The 22,242-nt window shown below is 35.2% G+C and overlaps 1 protein-coding gene across 7 annotated transcripts in view; it reads right to left on the bottom strand.

Moving 5' to 3' along the window:
* Positions 1-22,242, bottom strand: part of PDS5B (PDS5 cohesin associated factor B) — a 228,564-nt gene that overhangs the window by 14,435 nt on the left and 191,887 nt on the right. For all 7 annotated transcript variants that reach the window (XM_007105442.3, XM_024125886.3, XM_055089322.1 and 4 more), the window contains 4 exons: positions 12,850-12,973; positions 4,358-4,562; positions 1,947-2,061; positions 38-170 (listed from right to left, as the gene is read on the bottom strand). In XM_007105442.3, the coding sequence (XP_007105504.2) occupies positions 38-170; positions 1,947-2,061; positions 4,358-4,562; positions 12,850-12,973 (577 nt within the window). The remainder of the gene's footprint in view (positions 1-37; positions 171-1,946; positions 2,062-4,357; positions 4,563-12,849; positions 12,974-22,242) is intronic.

Raw genomic sequence — 22,242 nt, 5'->3', positions numbered from 1 at the left:
AACATGGAATCATAACTATTTACAAAGAATTACATACTTCATTCATTTTTGCATCATCTGGTCCTTGAGCATCTTTTGTTTGTTTAATATTTTCTACCATCTTTCTGATAAATGCATGACTGTTATTTTCATTTTTAGCCATTAATATTTCCAGAACAAACCAAAGACACCTAAAAAATACAAAGAAAAAAATCACTGTTAAATACAGATATAATTCTAAATATAAATATAATGAACTCCAGGAGCAGGAAAAATTAAAAAGAAACAGCTGTAAATCAACAGAGGAAAAAAATATGTCACATACATATCACAACATATTTGCAATGTACGTGCGAGTTTGTAATACCCCTTCTCAAAGTCTCACTAACTTTCCTAGGGAGGCAGGTTAAAAAGAAACAGAAATGGTGGAAAGAATGAAGTGATCTTAATCCCTGGCTATGACAGGAAGGGAAGACTGCCTAAAGGAATAACTGGGCCATAGATAAAGTGAAGCCTCAAATATTCAAGACTGACTGTAGTCCTGATTGGAAGTCTTCAAGAAAATCTAATCACCTTACTCAACAGTAAGAATCTTCATCAATAAATCTGAGGGAAAACTCATGGCTGACAACTCTACATACTGTTTTTGCTTAAAGAAAGAAAAAAACTAAAAGAAAAAGTTTCAGTACCTCAGTTTTAAAGTTAATTACATTAAATTCTACTCAAGAAAAAACTAAAAGTGCTTTGTCTCTGTGTTATGTAGACAGAATGGGACAGAGGGATAGCACAGAGGAGAAAATGGGAAAAGAGAGAAATGTGAAACAAGGTATCATTCTAGAAGGGAAAAAAGTAACCTTTGAGACCTCAGGCACAGGATAAGTTCTTCTGGTGTGGCTCTCTGCTGGAATGGAGATCACTCATGGCTGTACTAGGGAAATTTACAAACACCACCCAAAATGTTTAGTAAATTCCAAAGAATATTTTATCTATTTCAAAAACTAATGTGTTCTGATAAGGAGGAGTGGCTAAAAGTTGTCATTAGTTATATAACCACTCTAACACAGAATTCATTTTGGGAAAACTAATTGCTTATTTTTTAAAAATAGAAACTGTGGCAGCAAGAGGGTAAAAGCTTTTTTTCTTGTCATGAGAAAGTTATCAATAATTTAATTTTATTCTCTTGAAGCACCTCAAATATTTAACTATAAAGTATTTCTATGAATCAAGAAACCAAGAGTTATTTTCCTTTAATAAGAAGCTAAAGGCATAAGAAATTAATTTATTCAAAACCACAAAGGTCATTCTTTATTGTAACAGAAACAGGGTCTCATCCATATTTTAAAGAACTCTGGTAGTCTTACAAAGACTTCTCTAAATACTGTTATATTCCCCTATCCCACACCCAGGCATATATAGTCTTCTGGCCTCTCAACAGGAATCTTTCAAAGAACTGTAACTGTCATAAACTTTAATTAGAGAAAACCAATGAAGTAGTAAGTGGGATCAGTTGCCTGGTTATCAACTTGGCCCATTATTAGATTTCTATTCCTTATGGAGGAAGATAGTAACTGCAAAGAAAATGTGCTTACTATGTGAATAAAAGAGAGTATTAATTCTCCCCACATGAAAATCTATCTATACAGTGTTTCAGAAGAAAGTAGGAAAAGATAAGAACTGGAATGGAAACTCTTAATGGGTTGCTTCAATAAAAAAGAAATGCCAGACTGGTAGAGAAATATGTCAGTAATACAGTAATTATGCTAAGTTGTTTTGGAAAATTATATAAGAAATGAAACATGAAGAGATGGTATGAAAAAGGAAAAATAAGAGAATAAATAAGGTAAAGAACCTTAAACTCCTAAGAAATGAAATAAATTTAATACACTAATTATAACTGAGATTCCATTATCAGCAAGAAAGGGAAAAAACTTTCAGAAAATATGAAAATGGGATGGAAAAAGTCTTACTCTTTAACATCTTTAAGTTGTTCAATATCCTGTACTTTGACATAATCTGGGTCATGTGCCAAAAGGTGAATTGTATATGGAACAACATACTCGGGTAGAAGAGACAATAATTTTTCTGAAAAAGAAAAAGAAAAAGAAAAAACAAAACAAAACAAAACAAAAACAGCCAGGTTAGAAAACCAAATCTTACTCATTCTCTTTCTCTCTCTCTCTGATACTATGTTTCCTGCACCCCAATAGTTTACCACAATATGACTGGAAGAAAAATATATTGAAATGTCCAGTGCTGAGGTACATCATAAATTAAAGTTTATTCATTCATCCATCATGGCCAATATTGATTTGCCTACTAAATGCACCATGTGCTGAGACTACAAAGACAAATATTTCACTTTTCAATAGATATGGGAAAAAGTGACCCAACTATATTCAAGACTAAGGAACATAAGATCTATTTTTCTTATTAGTAGTAACTCTATGTTCAACACTCCCTTGTAAACTGCAGAGCAAAATGAAAAAAAACTAGTAAATTTTTCAGTTAGTATGACACAAAAACAGGAAGTAATGGTTGATACTATTTGATACTATTTGTAACATAAGAACAGATATAAAGGAATAGACATTGTTTCTAGGGCATTTTAAATAACAAACATCTTTTTAGGTTAAATTCAAATATTTTAATATTTTGACTGAGATCAGCATATTCCATTAGAGGTAGAATGGAAAATCCTAACTAGTTTTAATAAAGGTTACTCAAAAGACCAGGATTCATATTCTGAACAATTCTTTTTATATTTCCTACTCTCAAAATTTTAAATCAGATGTTCAATCTAGAGTATAATAATGTATGTGTCAATAAGGCACCAAGTTTTCTTTATTTCTATTGCTGAACTCAAAGAGAATAATTCATTTCAAGGTAGGTATAGAAGAAAAAAGTAACAAGGTTCAAAAGTCAGTGAAAAAGTCTGTCAAACATTTATTGAGTGCTTACTCTTTTCCAGGCCTTCTATTTTTATTGGGGCTTACTATTTTAAATATAAAGATTCATAAGACTAAAGACCTCACACTAAAGCATGGACAGGACAGAAGCTATACTTCAATGTGGACAGTGCCCTAAAATAAGAATAGCTAACAACTACTGAGTACTTCTTTGGACCATGCATTATGCCAGGTGCTTTATACACATAACTTTTTAATCATAATCATAACCACCATAAGCTATGAGTAAAACTATACCAGTCTTACAAAAAGGAAACTAAAGCTCAGATTGCGCAAGTAACCTGCCCAAACACAACCAGTAAATGGCAGAGGTGGGATTTGACTCCAGAGCCCTCATTTTTTCTAAGGTGAGGGAGGAACAGAAAGAAAGAGGGTCCTAGTGATGAGGTAACACCAAAACAGTATTTTAAAGGATTCGAAAGGGGCAAACCACTCTCCTTGGTTTTGTTTGTTTATTTGTTTGGACAGAAGGGGGATGCAATTTCCAGACAGAGCTGACAACAGAGAAAAAAGATGGCTATACAAATTTCAAATAATCCAGAGTACAATGAGCACAGAATTTATAGTCAGGAGTAGCTAGAGAGAAAGCTTAAAACTCGGGCTGAGAGTAAACTATATGAGCTTCAACTTGATCCTATAAGCAATAGGGAATCGACAAAGGTTTCAAGCAAGGAAGTGATGTGATCTGATCTGTTTTAGAAAGATAATTTTGACAGTGGTGTGGCACAGCTGGAGGTGGGTCAGAGGCAGAGGAACATTTACAACAGGGAGTTAGTCAGGAGTATATAAAATAATCCAAGTGAAATATAGCAGTGTAGGAGAGTTGAGGAGAAATATTCAAGACATCCAGAAGAAGAATTAAGAGGATTTAGTGACCAATGAGAGGAAAAAAGAAGGCGTGAAGAATGCCTCTGATTTCTGACTTGCATAACTGGATGGATTTTAATGCTGTTGATCAAGTCACAGAAGTCAGAGGGGCACAAAAACTAATAGTGTGGATGGGGTAAAGTGAGCAGATTTTAAAAAGGCACATAGGAACCTATTAATGTCAGCTACAGGTGAGGACAACCAATAAAGATCAAAGATCTGTACTTTTCTAAACTAAAAGATAGTACTTGGACAATCTACATAAATGTACCGCTTACTGTTTTATTTACTTCCAAAGTCACTGATTTTTTTCCCTTGGCCTTTTAGTCAGTTGCATAAAGAGCTATGGGTTGATATTTAAATATCCATGCATTTATATTTTTAAGTGACCTATTAAAAGGAAAAGCTGCTACTGAAAAACAGTAACAACTTATTTAATGAGGGCGAATTAGAATATAATAAATAACAGTAACATCATTTTGTGTTCTATAAAACTGAAACTGGCAGGATGGGAAAGTACACTTTTCATTTTCATATACGCTTACCACTAACAGCTGCATGCTGTTTCAGATACTCGCGTCTCACATTGATATTTTTTACCAGACACTGCCTGGCATGAGCTCTTCTTTCTTTTACAGGATCTTTTGCACAAAGTGCACAAATTGCCATATACTCAAGTGGAAGCCGTAATCGGGAAAGACCTTTGTGCAGTTTCTGAGCAAACACTTGTCTTACTTGATAGCATTCATCCTGAAAGACACAATTATTCCACATATTATCCACATGGTACCAAAGAGTAACAACTTTAGATATGAAATTCGCTATATCAAGTAACCAGAAGGGTAAACATAGCAATTTTACCCACAATCACTGCTTCTGTTCACAAGACTGAGATGTGATAAGTTAATATCAAGGCTGGAGTGATCACCTGGACCCTAATAACTACCAGCTACCTGGTGTTAGAACATATTGAATGTAATCTTAAAACAGATAACACTAGTAAATATTAATCCATCCTAACTTAAATAAATGAGATATGTAAAAAAAAAAGTTTGAACACTATCTAATATTTAGCTTTTTCATTTGCTGAGCAAGATAAAACTCTGTCCAATTTATATATTTTAGTCCTATCATTTAAAAAACTATTCAGATTAAAATGCACAACTCTGAAGGCAAGAGTTACTAATTTCAGAAACATCACATTACTTTTAGTTCTATAAATGAACCAATCTGTTCATTGCCACTGTGCTGGCTTTCTTCACACTACTCACTCTCCTAGACCACCCACCTCCACTCTCCTAGTCCTCATCTTTAACGACAGCTCCTGTATCTTTCAGAAATCACTGTGGAATCTGTATCCTGCATCCACTTCTGTGCTCTCTTAGCACTCTGTGCGTATCTCCACCATAGCCTTTAGTATACAGTATGAAAACGACTGGTTTATCTGTCTTACCCAGTGCTGTTTGTTCCTTGAAGGTGAGAACGCCGCCTTCATTTTTCTTTGTGCCTCTAAACCTAGCACAATATCTGGTACACAGATTATGAGAATTTTTTCTAAACTATAGGGAAAAGCTCATATGACTTTTGAGCCATATATGAGACATACAAAGACCTTCTATGACAATAAAGACTTTCATTATTACACCTTACACTCCACCAATGAACATAACATGTGGTATGTTTCATATTTTTGCAACTTTATTTCTTCTATCGAGAATATAAATTTTGTTTTTCTTCGAAACCTAGGTCATAACATCTTGCCCTTATCATTAAATCCTTATTTTGGGTATCTTCTTTCATTTAATTTAAACTTCAGGTTATTACAATACCAAATACCCACTTTTAAAAGAGTAGTCAAGTGCAGCCACTATGGAAAACAGTATGGAGGTTCCTCAAAAAACTAAAAACATAGTTGTCATATGATCCAGCAATCCCACTCCTGGGCATATACCTGGACAGAACTATAATTCAAAAAGATACAGGCACCCCTTTATTCATAGCAGCACTATACACAATAGCCAAGATATGGAAACAACTTAAATGTCCATCGACAGATGAATGGATAAAGATGTGGTACATATATACAATGGAATACTACTCAGCCGTAAAAAGAATGATACAATAACAACTTCATTCTTTTTTACGGCTAATATTCCATTGTATGTATATATATATATTATATATATATATATATATATATATTATATATATATATATATTATATATATATATATTCCATATCTACTTTACCCACTCATCTGTTGAAAGACATTTAGGTTGCTTTCATGTCTTGGCTATTGTAAATAGTGCTGCTATGAACACTGGGATGCATGTATCTTTTCAAATTAGAGTTTTTATCTTTTCCGGACATATGCCCAGGAAAGTGGGGTGGGGGAGGGATGGAGTGGGAGCTTGGGGTTAGCAGATGCAAACTATTATATATAGAATGGAAAAACAACAAAGTCGTCCTGTATAGCACAGGGAACTATATTCAATATCCTGTGATAAACCATAATGGAAAAGAATATAAAAAAGAACATATATATACACACACACACCTGAATCACTTTGCTGTACAGCATAAATTACCACAACACTGTAAATCAACTATACCTCAATTAGAAAAAAGAAGTAGTCAAGCTTTCACAGAAATACTGTCTATTATCTACCCTCATAATCCACAAAAGGAAGTTAAACTTATCTCATTCCTTCCTCAGTATTACTCCTATAGGGAGAGGAATTTTCATTATTCAATTATTTATTATAAAAATACCCAATTACAAACTGTGTAAGTAAAAGTCAATATATCACAAATATATTTACAAATGAACAGACCATTCATTAAAATATTAAACAAGAGGGAGAGGAACAAATTAGGAGTATGAGATTAATAGATACAAAGTACTATACATAAAATAGAAAAGCAATAAGCATTTACTGTATAGCACAGGGAATTATACCTAATATCTTGTAATAATCTATATAGTGGAATATAATCTGCAAAAGTCAACCTGAATCACTAAGCTGGTTACACCTGAAACTAACACAATATTATAAATCAAATATACTTCAATAAAGCAAACAAACAACAAAAACACTGAACAGCACTCAAAATCCCTCCCCCTATCCCTATCCCCTAGTTAGATACACTAGGGGGAAGGGCCATGTCATTCTCTCATTAATCATCAAGGATCCAACAGTACAATGCAAATTCATTACAAAGTCAATTGTGAATCATAGCAAAGGTAGGAGACTTTCAAAAAGTCGCAAGAGGGAAGAGATATGGGAACATACGTATATGTATAACTAATTCACTTTGTTGTAAAGCAGAAACGAACACACCATTGTAAAGCAATTATACTCCAATAAAGATGTTAAAAAAAAAAGTCATTAAAGTGATGTTAGAAAAGAACTGTCAAATCATATGCCAGGCAACTGACACATTTAACAACAAACGATGAGAAAATTGACCACAATGATGATACAATATGTACATCAAAAGAGAATCATGTGAATAAAGACTAAAAGATGTGCTCTTGGGAACTGAGGAAGTCTTCCAATGTTTGTTTTTTGTTTTTTTGCAAAGATTTACCCTTTTCGTTAGGTTATAAAAAAATATGAAGTAAAAGACAGATTTATCCTTTTGGCTAGGTTATTAAAAAATGTGAAGTAAAGATTTACCCTTTTGACTAGGTTACAAAAACATGTGAAGTAAAGGATAGAGTGATACAATTTTTATCAGGAAAAATACACTCTCAAAAAAGCACACTTGATACTTTCATGGTTATACTTATAACCAATAATTGGTTCAACATAAAGAAGATGGTGTCTAATACTACAAAATATTTTTCCCAAGGATAAAGTTCCGATCAAAGCTTTTATTCACTACTAAGAAATTAATTTTAGTCTGCATCTTAAGTTAAATTTTAATGTCCTTTTTTAAATTGAAATATAGTTGATTTACACTGTTGTGTTAATTGCTGCTGTACAGCAAAGTATACTTTTTAAGTATAAATTATCCTCAGAGCTACATCTAGTATCTTGCAAATAGTTCAATAACTCTGTGTACTGCACTGTGTTATCAACGCTTATTTACATTTTCTGTTCTCCTAAGAGGTTATCTTCTTGAGGGCTGTAGCCATGACTCATCTTTGCATTTACAGAACCTAGAACAGTGCATAGCACATAGCAGTACACAGCAAATTTTCATGAATTGCATTCAAATTCTAAAATACCTAAGTAATTACTAAATAATTTTAAGATTCTTATTATTGAATTTCTATTCCTCCACATTTACTTTCTATTCAAATACATGACAAAGGTCACTGAGACACAATATTGCCTTTAAAGATCTCAACTCAAGCAAAGAGAAATAAACCATAGGTACATAACTAAGCACAATGCATGTATGTACCGGAAGACTATAGATAAAATCTGTAGCTGTAAGAATAAGAGCAGGTTTTTTGGAGAAGTCTGAGCCTGAGCCTTGATTTGCAGAAAGGGTTGGATTTGGATGTGTAGAAATGAGAGGGTGAAAACAAAATTAAAGGCAGCAAACCACAGGTACATAAAAGAAAAAAATGTTCGGCTTCGTTGAAATAAGCATGGGTAAAGGGTAGTGTGATAAACAGGATTTTTAAATGTATATTTAGGTCCAAATATTAGAAGGGCTTGAATGGCAATGTAAAATATATGCGATTTTTTCTTTCTTGCGAGTGTAAGCGCCTAAATATTTTTGACCAGGGGAATAACATGATCAGAACTGTGATAGGGAAATTTAACCAACTACAGAGAATAGCATAGTTGAGAGCTAGTGATGGACACAGCAGTAAGAATGGTTAAGAAGGTATGAATAAAAAGAGATATAATAGATATCAAAGGACAGAATTATCTGTACTTTTGCAACACAGTGTAACTACAAGCAAATAGTCAAATAAAAATCATGATTTTAGGTCTAAGAAATGCCAACCAGCTTTATTTAATATTTATTGAGGCTCTCTGCATGTCAGGAAAGAATAGATTTGGGAAAGATTCAGTCTTAAGTTCACAGAACATGAAAGTTTGAAATTTCTGTTTAGCACTGGAAGTGGGACCAGAAACTTGAGAAGGGCCAGAAAACGTAGTCGAGAAGCATGACAAAGATCAGGAGACAAAAAACAAAGAAGAACGTTTCAAGAATAAAGGTGCAATGAGCTGTGTCAAATGATGGAAAAAGGACATGTATAATAAAAATTAACATCATTGGATTGGGGGACTTAATTAGACCATTTGTGGAAAACAGTGAAGGCAAATGGCAAAATATGAGTAGTGAGGAGTGACAGGATCAGAGAGACAAAGATACAGATTACTCTTTCTTGAGGTTTGGAGGTTTAAAAAGAAGAGACAAGCATGTGGTTTAAAGGAAAAGCAGAATTAGGAAAAAGTTTTGCACAGGATAGGGTAATCTCATGTTTGTAAGTTGTGAGAATGTGCTAATAATTAACTCTGAACCATTAACACATGTTCCACAGTCATAATTTCAAAACAATCTTTAAACTTAGGTAATCTGAACTTTCACCTTGGGAATCTGGTGACTGAGATAGTAACATAAAACAAATAGTGTGCTAGAAAAGAAAGTCTCCAGAACTTACCAAGTGTGGATGCTTTTTGCACGTAGTGGACATTTAACTAATGATCTGCACATACTTATTACACACAGGGAGTTTCAAACAAAGCCCATCTCTTTTAACATATTTTCATACGTCCCTTTTTAAAAAAAAAAAAAAAATTTCTACTTCACAACCGACAACACCAATACCCTAAGAAATACCAGACCAAGAATCCAACAACTCAACGGACTGCAAGTACTACCAATTTGAAAAAATAATTACATAGTTTGTTTTCTAAGAAATTTAATATATACTTTTAAACAATTTTCATTTTATTGAAAAATAAGATTATCTCCAAAATTAAAGGGGGAAAACTAAACCAGGAAATTATGGGCTCCGCAAAATCTCATTTCTGCTATTGTTTAGTCTAATATCTGAATAGCAACACCAAAAACTAAAACAAATCATAATAAACAGAATTTGGAATAGCTGTTTTAAACACTGAAGTACTATAAATTGATAAAATAATTACAATTAAAAAAACGGATGACTGTTTATGTCTAAGGGTTATACATAAGCAGCAATTTTTTAAAAAGCAGTAGAAGGAAGCAGAGAATGGAGAGAAAAACTGCAAGTATCCCTAAAAAGTGCCAAATTCTTATACATAAGACTGCTTGAAAAAGAACAGGAAAATCAAGTGTAAAATAACCAAATTATGAAAAACTCATATTGGAATATCATATATACTCTATAGAAGTCCTTTTTCTTTAATTTTCTCAATGATGCTGAAAACTTGTAAAGTTATAGAGTTCAAATATTACAGTACTCTAATATGAAATCTGCAAGACTGGAATATGAATTCATTAGTATCACTGTTAATAACTTGAAATTCTAATTCACTGAGTAATAAGAATGCTTCTGCCCTAAAATTAACCTCTATCACATCTTCATAAAACTATATGTTTTGGGCTTCCCTGGTGGTGCAGTGGTTGAGAGTCCGCCTGCTGATGCAGGGGACACAGGTTCATGCCCCGGTCCGGGAAGATCCCACGTGCTGCGGAGCGGCTAGGCCCGTGAGTCATGGCCGCTGAGCCTGCGCGTCCGGAGCCTGTGCCCCGCAACGGGAGAGGCCACAACAGTGAGAGGCCCGCATACCGCAAAAAAAAAAAAAAAATCTACAAACAATAAATGCTGGAGAGGGTGTGGAGAAAAGGGAACCCCCTTGCACTATTGGTGGGAGTGTAAAATTGATACAGCCACTACGGAGGACAGTACGGAGGTTCCTTAAAAAACTAAAAATAGAAATACCATACGACCCAGCAATCCCACTACTGGGCATATACCCTGAGAAAACCATAATACGAAAAGAGTCATGTACCACAATGTTCACTGCAGCTCTATTTACAATAGCCAGGACATGGAAGCAACCTAACTGTCCATCGACAGATGAATAGATAAAGAAGATGTGGCACATATATACAATGGAATATTACTCAGCCATAAAAAGAAACGAAATTGAGTTATTTGTAGTAAGGTGGATGGACCTAGAGTCTGTCATACAAAAAACAAACAAACAAACAAAAAAAAAAACGGTCCTGAAGAACCTAGGGGCAGGACAGGAATAAAGACACAGACGTACTAGAGAATGGACTTGAGGACATGGGGAGGGGGAAGGGTAAGCTGGGACAAAGTGAGAGAGTGTAACGTACATATATACACTACCAAATGTAAAACCAATAGCTAGTGGGAAGCAGCCGCATAGCAAAGGGAGATCAGCTCGAATAGCACAGGGAGATCAGCTCGGTGCTTTGTGACCACCTAGTGGGGTGGGATAGGGACGGTGGGAGGGAGAGAGACGCAAGAGGGAAGAGATATGGGGATATAAGTATTTGTATAGCTGATTCACTTTGTTATAAAGCAGAAACTAACACACCATTGTAAAGCAATTACACTCCAATAAAGATGTTAAAAAAAATTAAAATAAATAAATAAGTGCAACTAAGGCACAGAGTATCTTGACAAGTTTTACCAAATCTAAAAATAAATAAATCAGCCCTAACTTAGTTTATCAGGAAAAATAAAGTGCCTTAGTTTCCTCATCTGTGAAAGGTTCACACGGTAAATGATTAAGTGAGAATATAAACTTAGTTTGATGCTACAGCTTGTCATTTTAAGAATATGGATTATTGAGAGGTGTTTAGCCAAGTGTATATCATGCAGTATGACTTTACTTAAGGTTATCTACGGTTACGATAGCAATAAAATATTCTGAAAATTCTTTTGGAAAAAAAACCAAAAAACAAAAAAACCCCCCAAACAATCCAATCCAAAAATGGGCAGAAGACCTAAATAGACATTTCTGCAAAGAAGATACACAGATTGCCAACAAACATATGAAAGGATGCTCAACATCACTAATCATTAGAGAAATGCAAATCAAAACTACAATGAGGTATCACCTCACACCAGTCCGAATGGCCATCATCAAAAAAATCTACAAACAATAAATGGTGGAGGACAGGAATAAAGATGCAGACCTACTAGAGAATGGACTTGAGGACACGGGGAGGGGGAAGGGTAAGCTAGGACAAAGTGAGAGAGTGGCATGGACATATATACACTACCAAACGTAGGGTGGATAGCTAGTGGGAAGCAGCCGCATGGCACAGGGAGATCAGCTCTGTGCTTTGTGACCACCTAGAGGGGTGGGAGGGAGGGAGATGCAAGAGGGAGGAGATATGGGGATATGTGTATAAGTATAGCTGATTCACTTTGTGATACAGCAGAAACTAACACACCACTGTAAAGCAATTATATACTCCAATAAGGACTTAAAAAAAAAAAAAGAGTAAATGCACAGAGATGCGAAAAGTTTGAGTCGCCTGACACACGTCCCAGCTGAAGTCAAACAAAGCAACATTCTGTCTCCCTGCTTCAGCTCTCATTATCATTAACAAATGTCTGTTTGGTGGTCTATTTAGTGCCACATTTTTTGCATTTTTATACGTTTTATTGGTGATTTTGTTGTTTAAAATAGCTCCCATGCATACTGCTGAAGTGCCGTTTCGTGTTCCTAAGAGCAAGAAGGCTGTATGTGCCTTACGGAGAAAATCTGTGTCACATAAGCTTCTCTCAAGCATGAGTTACAGCGCTGTTGGCCACGAGTTCAATATTAATGAAACAACTATACACTAAAAAAGGTGCCATTAAACAGAACCAGACAAAAAACAAAGTTGTGTACTACTGCAAATAACAAGAATCAACTGTACTATGTCAGCAACCCACAATTCAAATGACAGTTTTAGAACTCTGAAATGTTTCACATACATAAATTTTCCAAGAGGAGACACAAACATTCACGATTTTTATCTCTTTATCATGGTGGACTTTCTCCTTCCTAAAAGTCAAAGACCATAGAAAGTCATGTTCTATATAGCCATTTTCCTTACATTGATAGCTAAAGCACATAGCTGATATTGTTCTAATGTGATAATTTCATGATAACAGGGTTCCTGTGCCAGCTTCACAATAGCACTCCCAGCAGCAAGTCTCAGACGTGACATATCTGGTTTACTGAAAAATAAGCAAGAAAGAACGTGAATTAGATTTCTAAATGTCTGCACAAAAACATTCCTACTTTGAATATCTAATTTTATAAAAATTCCTCTGGCCAAGGGAAAAAAAGGGCAGAAAACGATTTAGTGATACTGAACACCACATTATGTTTCCTTAACTTCTCTAAGATGGTGTGTAATGCCACAAAATTCTTCTCTTGAACATAAGTCTATGCTAGTCATTGAATTCTCTTATCCCACACAAAACAGCTTTCAGCCAAGCCTAGAACAAATATATTTGTACGTTTAGTTGTTAGGTCTTAAGTCTTCCACTACAGATTTTTTTTTAATATGTGCTTACTTATATATTAGGCATAAAATATCTTAACTTCCTAATCAGTCAACTAAAACTATGGTGCTAAGTACAAAAGAAGTGGAATGAAAGCAGGTGCAGTGGATAAAAACATTACTACTTTTAGCTAGTATTCAATCTTTGAAATAGCCCCAAGAGCCTATATTTAAGTTTAAGGAAAGAAAATTTTTGCTAAATGGGACATACTTAAACAATTAGGAAATTCCTGACTAGTAAATATATTTAAACAATCCTTCCTGATACAGTGACTTGTTAGATGAATTACTGATGTAACTGGACTAATGTAAGGAGGGAAGTTCTAACTCGTTAATTAGGATCCACTATGTAGTTCCATAGTAAAAGATTATTATTTAATATTCATACAACAAATATGTGTCAATTTTATATACGGTACTGAGAGGGACTTAAAAGAGACAAATCTCAGTCTTCCAAGATCTAATGATCTAGTTGGTTTAAGACTCCTCCTTTATCTTTCTAAGGATTTTGTAAAAATATTTACTGAATGTATGCCAACATTAATAAGGTTCTGAACTTACAGGTCCCAGAGGTGCTTTTCAGTTCATCAACAGCAATATTCCAAGTAGTTATTATAAGGTAAATCACCCAACCACTGCTAAGGAAAGTCTGATTTTTCTTGTTGGGAGTTTTTTTAGTATAAATAAAAAATAAATAATTACAATACTTTACAACTACGTTTTTGAAGACCCGGTTTAAAAACAGAGACCCAATGAGTGCTCCCACGGCGGGGACACGTCAGGTCTTAGCAGCTGCAGGCTCTGTGGGCACGTACACATGGAGGCTGGGCCGGGCTAGGGTCTGAGCTGCCTCCATAGCTCCCACAGCGGGTCCAGGTGCATGACTACGGCAGTCCTGGGACCTGACTTCAGTGGATCTGCACTGGTGGCCTTGTGGAAACAACTCCTGAGAGACACCAGGGACGACTGCTGGCATACCCACAGTTGAGGTGGGGCCGAGGGCAGTACCAACAACAGTGTACTTTGTGAGTCTGCACAACAGGTGAAAGGTGACACAAAAGAGCACACTCAGTTGAACAGCTCCAGTGGAAGAACACTCAGTGGCTCCTCTCCCAGTGGGAGCATTCCAATCCCACCTACCTTGCACCACAGCTTAGAAATGTTATCTGGGGCTTCTACTCCCAACAACTAGGGAGCAGACCCTGCCCCAACAGGGCAATGACAACCACAGAGCAAAGAGAAGGCCCTGGTCAATATCCTGTGCAGGCTCCGGTCACCACAACATCAGTCACACCTCCTATCAAGGGGATAATGGCCAGCATACACTGAGGAAAGGGGAGGCAGGCATCCATACTAAAAACAGCCCTCACACCAAAAAATATTAAACCCATGCAGGCTACACAGGGATATTCCCACATAAAAATACCCTCCAAGACCACAGTATATAACTGTTTCTCCTAAACTCATCGAGCAAGAGAAATATAAGTAAAATGAAGGAGCAGAGGAACCATTCCCAATTAAAAGATCAAGAGAATTGCCCTGAAAGAACAAACAATGAAACAGACTGCTTCAATCTAATAGACACCAAGTTCAAAAAGGAGATAATGAAAATACTGAAGGAATTAAGATAGGCTACAGACAGAGATGCAGATTACTGTAAGAAGGACCTAGAAACTATAAGGAGGAGCCAAGAAAAAATAGAGAATTCATTTGAAGAGACAAAAGCTGAACTAAAGGCTATGAATAGCAAAAATGAATACTGCAGAAGAAGGAATAAGTGATGTGGAAGATAGAATAATGGAAATCACCCAGTTACAACAGCAGACAGAAACCCAAATGAAAAAAAAAAGAACGATATAAAGCATGTCAATCTATGCATAATAGGGATTCAAGAACAAGAGGAAAAGGGATTGAAAATGTATTTGAAGAAATTAAGGCTGAAAACTTCCCAAGCCTAAAGAAGGAAACAGATATCTAGATACAGGAAGCAAAGACGGTCCTGAACAAGATAAACCCAAACAGACTTACACCAAGACATATTATAATAAAAATGACAAATGTTAAAGATAAAGAGAGGACTCTACAGGCAGCAAGCGAAAAACAAAGTGTTATCAGCTGATTTCTCTACAGAAACATTGCAGGCCGGAAGGGAATGGCAAGATATATTCAAAGTTCTGAAAGGGAAAAATCTGCAACCTAGGATACTCTACCCAGCAAGATTATCACTTAGAATGAAGGAAAGATAAAGAATTTCTCAGACAAACAAAAACTAAAAGAATACAGCAATACTAAACCTATCCTAAAGGAAATACTGAAAGGTCTTCTCTAAGTAGAAAAGATGTAAGAATCTATAGGAAAGAGAAAGTCATAATTGGAAAGTAAATCACTTAAATAAGCAAGTACACAGATTTTAAAAAAATCAAAAAATTTCTGTGAAAGTGATGATTACCACAATGAACAGCAAAAGTGTGAACATGAAGATGTAAAAGAGGATATCAAAATCATAAAATGTGGCGGAGGAGAGTAAGAAAACATACATTTTTTTTTTTAATTTGTTTGAGCCTGTATGACTACCAGTCTAAAGTAAGGAGATATAGGAAAAGTGTTAACGTATTTGAAAAACAGGGCAACCACAAATCAAAAACATACAATAGATTCACAAAAACAAAAAGGAAAAGAACATAAGAATAACACAAAAGAAAATCATCAAACCACAAAAGGAAAAAGCAAAAGAAAGGGACAAAGAAGAAATATAAAATCAATGGGAAAACAAGGTTTAAAATGGCAATAAATACATATCTATCAATAATTACCTTAAATGTCGAGGGACTAAACGCTCCAATCAAAAGACACAGAGTGGCAGATTGGATAAAAAAAAACAAAACAAGAGCCTACAATATGCTGCCTACAAGAGACCTACTTTAGGGCAAAGGACACACACAGATTGAAAGTGAGGGGATGGAAAAAGATATTTCATGCAAACAGAAATGACAAGAGACCGGGGGTCAAAATACTCATATCAGACAAAACAGACTTTAAAACAAAGGCTATAAAGAAAGATAAGAAAGGATACTATATAATGATAAAATTATATTTATTAATTATTAATCATTATATTTATTAATGATAAAAAGGAGAGACTATTACACTTGCCAACATATATGCACCCAATATAGGAGCACCCAAATACATAAAACAAATACTAACACACATAAACAGAGAAACTGACAGGAATACAATAATAGTAGGAGACTTTAACACCCCATTCATATCAATGGACAGATCTTCAAGACAGAAAATCAATAAGGCAACAGAGATCCTAAATGATACAGCAGAACAGTTAGACTTAATTGATATCTTCAGTACATTACATCCAAAAAAAGCAGAATACACATTCTTTTTAAGGGCACATGGAACATTCCCTAGGAGAGACCACATACGAGGGCACAAAACAAGCCTCAACAAATTTAAGAGCATAGAAATTATTTCAAGTATCTTTTCTGACCACAATGGCATGAGACCAGAAATCAACCACAGAAAAAGAATGAGAAAAAAACAATTACATGGAGACTAAACAATATGCTACTAAAAAACCAATGGGGCAACAATGAAATCAAAGAAGAAATTTTAAAATGCTTTGAGGCAAATAACAATGAAAATACAACCATACAAAATCTATGGGACATAACAAAAGCAGTTCTTAGAAGGAAGTTCATAGCAATACAGGCCTTCTTTAAGAAACAAGAAAAATCTCAAATAAACAACCTAACCCACCACCTAAAAGAATTAGAAAAAGAAGAACAAACAAAACCTAAAGTCAGCAGACTGAAGGAGATAATAAAGATCAGAGAGGAAATAACTAAAGTAGAGATTAAAAAAAACAACAGAAAAAAAATCAATAAAACCAAGAGCTAGTTCTTTGAAAGGGTAAACAAAATTGACAAACCTCTGGCCAGGCTCACCAAGAAGAAAAGAGAGAAGACATAAATAAACCAAGTAAGAAATAAAAGATCACAACTGATTCTGTGGTATCACAACTGATACCACAGAAATACAAAAAAAATAATAATAAGAGAATACTATGAACAATACTGTGAACCTAAAAGAAGCGGACAACTTTCGAGAAACATACAGCCCACCAAAACTGAATCAAGAAGATACAGATAAATTGAACAGGCCAACCACTAGAATGATATAGAATCTGAGAAAACAAACAAACTCCTACAAACGAAAGTCCAGGACCAGATGGCATCACTGGGGAATTCTACAAAACATACAAAGAAAAACTTATACTGATCCTTCTCAAACTCTTACAAAAGACTAAAGAGGAAGGAACACTCCCAAAGACATTCTATGAAGCCACCATCACCCTGATATCAAAACCAGACAAACACACCACCATAAAGCAAATTATAGGCCAATATTTTTGATGAATAGACACAAAAATTATCAACAAAATATCAGCAACCTGAATCCAACAACAAATAAAAAAGGTCATACACCATGATCAGGTTGGATTCATCCCAGGGTCACAAGGATGGTTCAACATACGCAAATCAATGTGATACACCACATCAACAAAAGAAAGGACAAAAACCACATGATCATCTCAGTAGATGGAGAAAAAGCATCTGATAAAATTTAACATCCACCATTCATGATAAAAACCCTTATGAAAGTGAGTATAGAGGGAGCATAGGTCAACATAATAAAAGCTATTTATGACAAACACACAGCCAATATAATACTCAACAGTGAAAAGCTGAAAGCCTTCCTGCTAAAATCTGGAACAAGACAAGGATGCCCACTCTCACCACTTCTCTTCAACACAGTATTGGAAGTCCTAGCCGAAGCAATCAGAGAAGGAAAAGAAATAAAAGCTATTCAAATTGGTAGGGAAGAGGTAAAATTATTGTTATACACACATAATGATAATTATCAGACAGCCCAGAAATAAACATACACACCTATGGACAATTAATCTTCAACACAGGAGACATGATATTATGTAGAAAACTCTAAGGACTCCACACAAAAAGTACTAGAACTGATAAATGAATTCAGCAAAGTAGTAGGATACAACATTAACGTACAAAAATCAGTTGCATTTCTTTACACTAACAATGAAATATTAGAAAGGGAATGTGAACAAACAATCCCTTTTAAAACTGTACCCCCCAAAATAAAATAGTTAGGAATAAACCTGACCAAGGAGGTGAAAGACTTATATGCTGAGAACTACAAAACATTAACAAAGGAAACTGAAGATGATTCAAAGAAATGGAAAAATATCCCATGCTCTTGGATTGAAAAGAATTAATATTGTTAAAATGGCGATACTACCCAAAGCAGTCTACAGATTTAATGCGATCCCTATCAAATTACCCATGACATTTTTCACAGAACGAAAATAAATAATCCTAAAATGTATATGGAACCATAAAAGACCCAGAATTACCAAGGCAATCCTGAGGAAGAAGAACAAAGCAGGAAACCCTCCCAGACTTCAGATAATACTACAAGGCTACAGTAATCAAAACAGCACCATACTGGCACAAAAAGAGACATATGGATCAACAGAACAGAACAAAGAGCCCAGAAATAAACCCATATACTTTATCTTCAAGAAAGGAGGCAAGAATATACAATGGGGAAAAAGCAGTCTCCTTCAGCAAGTGGTGTTGGGAAAGCTGGACAGCTGCATGTGAATCAATGAAGTTAGAACACACCCTCAAGCCATACACAAAAATAAACTCAAAATGGCTTAAAGACTTAAAGACAAGATACCATAAAACTCCTAGAAGAGAACAAAGGTGAAACATTCTCTGACATAAATTGTACCAATGTTTTCTTAGGTCAGGCCCCCAAGGCAAGAGAAACAAAAGCAAGAATAAACCAATAGGACCTAATTAAACTTAAAAGCTTTTGCACAGCAAAGGAAACCACAAACAAAATGAAAAGACAACCCAGAGACTGGGAGAAAATATTTGCAAATGATGCAACTGACAAGGGCTTAATCTCCAAAATATACAAACAGCTCACACAACTCCACAACAAAAAAACAAACAACCCAATCAAAAAATCGGCACAAGACCTAAATACACATTTCTCCAAAGAAGACATACAGATGGCCAATAGGCACATGAAAAGATGCTCAACATTGCTAATTATTAGAGAAATGCAAATCAAAACTACAATGAGGTACCACCTCACACTGGTCAGAATGGCCATCATTAAAAAGTCTGCAAATAACAAATGCTGGAGAGGTGTGGAGAAAAGGGTACCCTCTTATGCTATTGGTGAGAATGTAAATTGGTAAAGCCATTATGGAAAACAATATGGAGTTTCCTCAAAAAACTAAAACAGAGTTGCCATATGATCCAGCAATCCCACTCCTGGGCATATACCCAGACAAAACTATAATTTGAAAAGATACATGCACCCCTATCTTCACAGCAGCACTATTTACAATAGCCAAGACATGGAAACTCACACAACTCCACAACAAAAAAACAAACAACCCAATCAAAAAATCGGCACAAGACCTAAATACACATTTCTCCAAAGAAGACATACAGATGGCCAATAGGCACATGAAAAGATGCTCAACATTGCTAATTATTAGAGAAATGCAAATCAAAACTACAATGAGGTACCACCTCACACTGGTCAGAATGGCCATCATTAAAAAGTCTGCAAATAACAAATGCTGGAGAGGTGTGGAGAAAAGGGTACCCTCTTATGCTATTGGTGAGAATGTAAATTGGTAAAGCCATTATGGAAAACAATATGGAGTTTCCTCAAAAAACTAAAACAGAGTTGCCATATGATCCAGCAATCCCACTCCTGGGCATATACCCAGACAAAACTATAATTTGAAAAGATACATGCACCCCTATCTTCACAGCAGCACTATTTACAATAGCCAAGACATGGAAACAAGCTAAATGTCCACCGATAGATGAATGGATAAAGAAGATGTGGTGTATATAATGGAATATTACTCGGCCATCAAAAAAGAATGAAATAATGCCATTTGCAGCAACACAAATGGACCTAGAGATTATCATACTAAGCAAAGTAACTCAGAAAGAGAAATACAAATACCATATGATATCACTTACATGTGGAATCTAAAATATGACACAAATCAACATTATCTATGAAACAAAAACAGACTTACAGATATAGAAAATAAACTTATGGTTGCCAAGGGGGAGGAGGTGTAGGGGAGGGAAGGATTGGGAGTTTGGGATTAGTAAAGGCAAACTCATATATAGGATGGATAAACAAGGCCCTACTGTATAGCAGAGGGAACTATATTCAACATCCTGTGACAAAATACAATGAAAAAGAATATGAAAAGATATATATATATATATATATATATATATATAAAAAAGTTTACCTGAGTCACTCTGCTGTACAGCAGAAATTAACACACCACTGTAAATCAACTATACTTCAATAAAATTTTTTTAAAAAGCAGACCCAATGTAATTCAAATACATGTGCAGAATTCAAGTACACACGTGATTTTGTTAAAGAATACCATGGATAAAAACAGGTGAGGGACTTCCCTGGTGGCACAGTGGTTAAGAATCCACCTGCCAATGCAGGGGACATGGGTTCAAGCACTGGTCCAGGAAGATCCCACATGCCACACAGCAACTAAGCCTGTGCACCACAACTACTGAGCCTGCACTCTAGAGCCTGTGAGCCACGACTACTGAGGCCATGTGCCACAGCTACTGAAGCCCGCACGCCTAGAGCCTGTGCTCCACAACAAGAGAAGCCACCACAATGAGAAGCTCGTGCACCGCAACGAAGAGTAGCCCCTGCTCACTGCAACTAGAGAAAGCCCGCACACAGCAACGAAGACCCAATGCAACCAAAAATAGATTAAAAACAAAAACAAAAACAGGTGAGATCTAAATATGCACATAAATAATGTAATTAATAAATTTAAGACAAAACATTAATACTAAGGAAATTTTTCTCTAATTATGTAAATCTTGAACGCTAGCATGTAATTATAAGAGTAGAAGGTAAAGACAACTAATTAGACTGAAGGAAGGTAAATAAATGAGCTACACATGTGGAATGCTTTACAGAGTTTTCTTATTATTTGGTTTGTTTGAGAAGAATGTGCTACTGTTAATATTCTACGCAAAAAGTACAGCATGAGCAAAACATATAAGAAAAGAAACAAAGATGGAAAAGTATTAAGCAGCTGGAAATCACCATTTATATTTTGTCCTAAAGACTTGAAGCTAGATACATATGTTAAGGTGGGGGAAATTATTCTCACATGTTTTATTACCAATAAGAGACAATAAATGGCACTTGTGTTTTCACAGAGGACAAACTTCTAAATTTTAGCTAACCTTGACATAATAACCACTACCACCATCAATACTTCTAATTACTATGTGCTGGGCAGTGTTTTAAATACATTAAATACACTAACTTATTTGATTATCATAACAGCTAGATGATGTGTTTTATAGATGAGGAAACTGAGGTACAGAGAGGTTAAAGTAACTTGCTGAAAGGCACCTTGCTGCTAAGAGGTGGTGTCAGGATTTGAATCTGGGCTCCAGAGCTCATGTTTTCAGTCACTATACTATACATCTCTCAAACAAAACAAAATAAACAAAAAGGTATGTGTATTTTTTAAAATTTGCATCAAGTGCATTTTTCACATTTGCATATATTTATACTTCTGGAAACAGATTCAGTAAGTTGCCTTCTATCCAGTCTGTTCTTTTAGCTTTAGACATTAACAAGAATGTAAAACATGAGTTATTGATTGGTACACTAACATTTTCACATTAGATATTCAAAAAAGTAAACATCTATTGTTTAAAATACTTAAGATTGTACAGCAGTACCTTGCACTAGACATGAGACTGTCACTCTGAAATAACCACTATACAA

This window comes from Physeter macrocephalus, chromosome 13 (assembly GCF_002837175.3).
Source record: "Physeter macrocephalus isolate SW-GA chromosome 13, ASM283717v5, whole genome shotgun sequence".
NCBI lineage: Eukaryota > Metazoa > Chordata > Mammalia > Artiodactyla > Physeteridae > Physeter > Physeter macrocephalus.
This window is presented reverse-complemented; position numbering and strand designations above follow the sequence as displayed.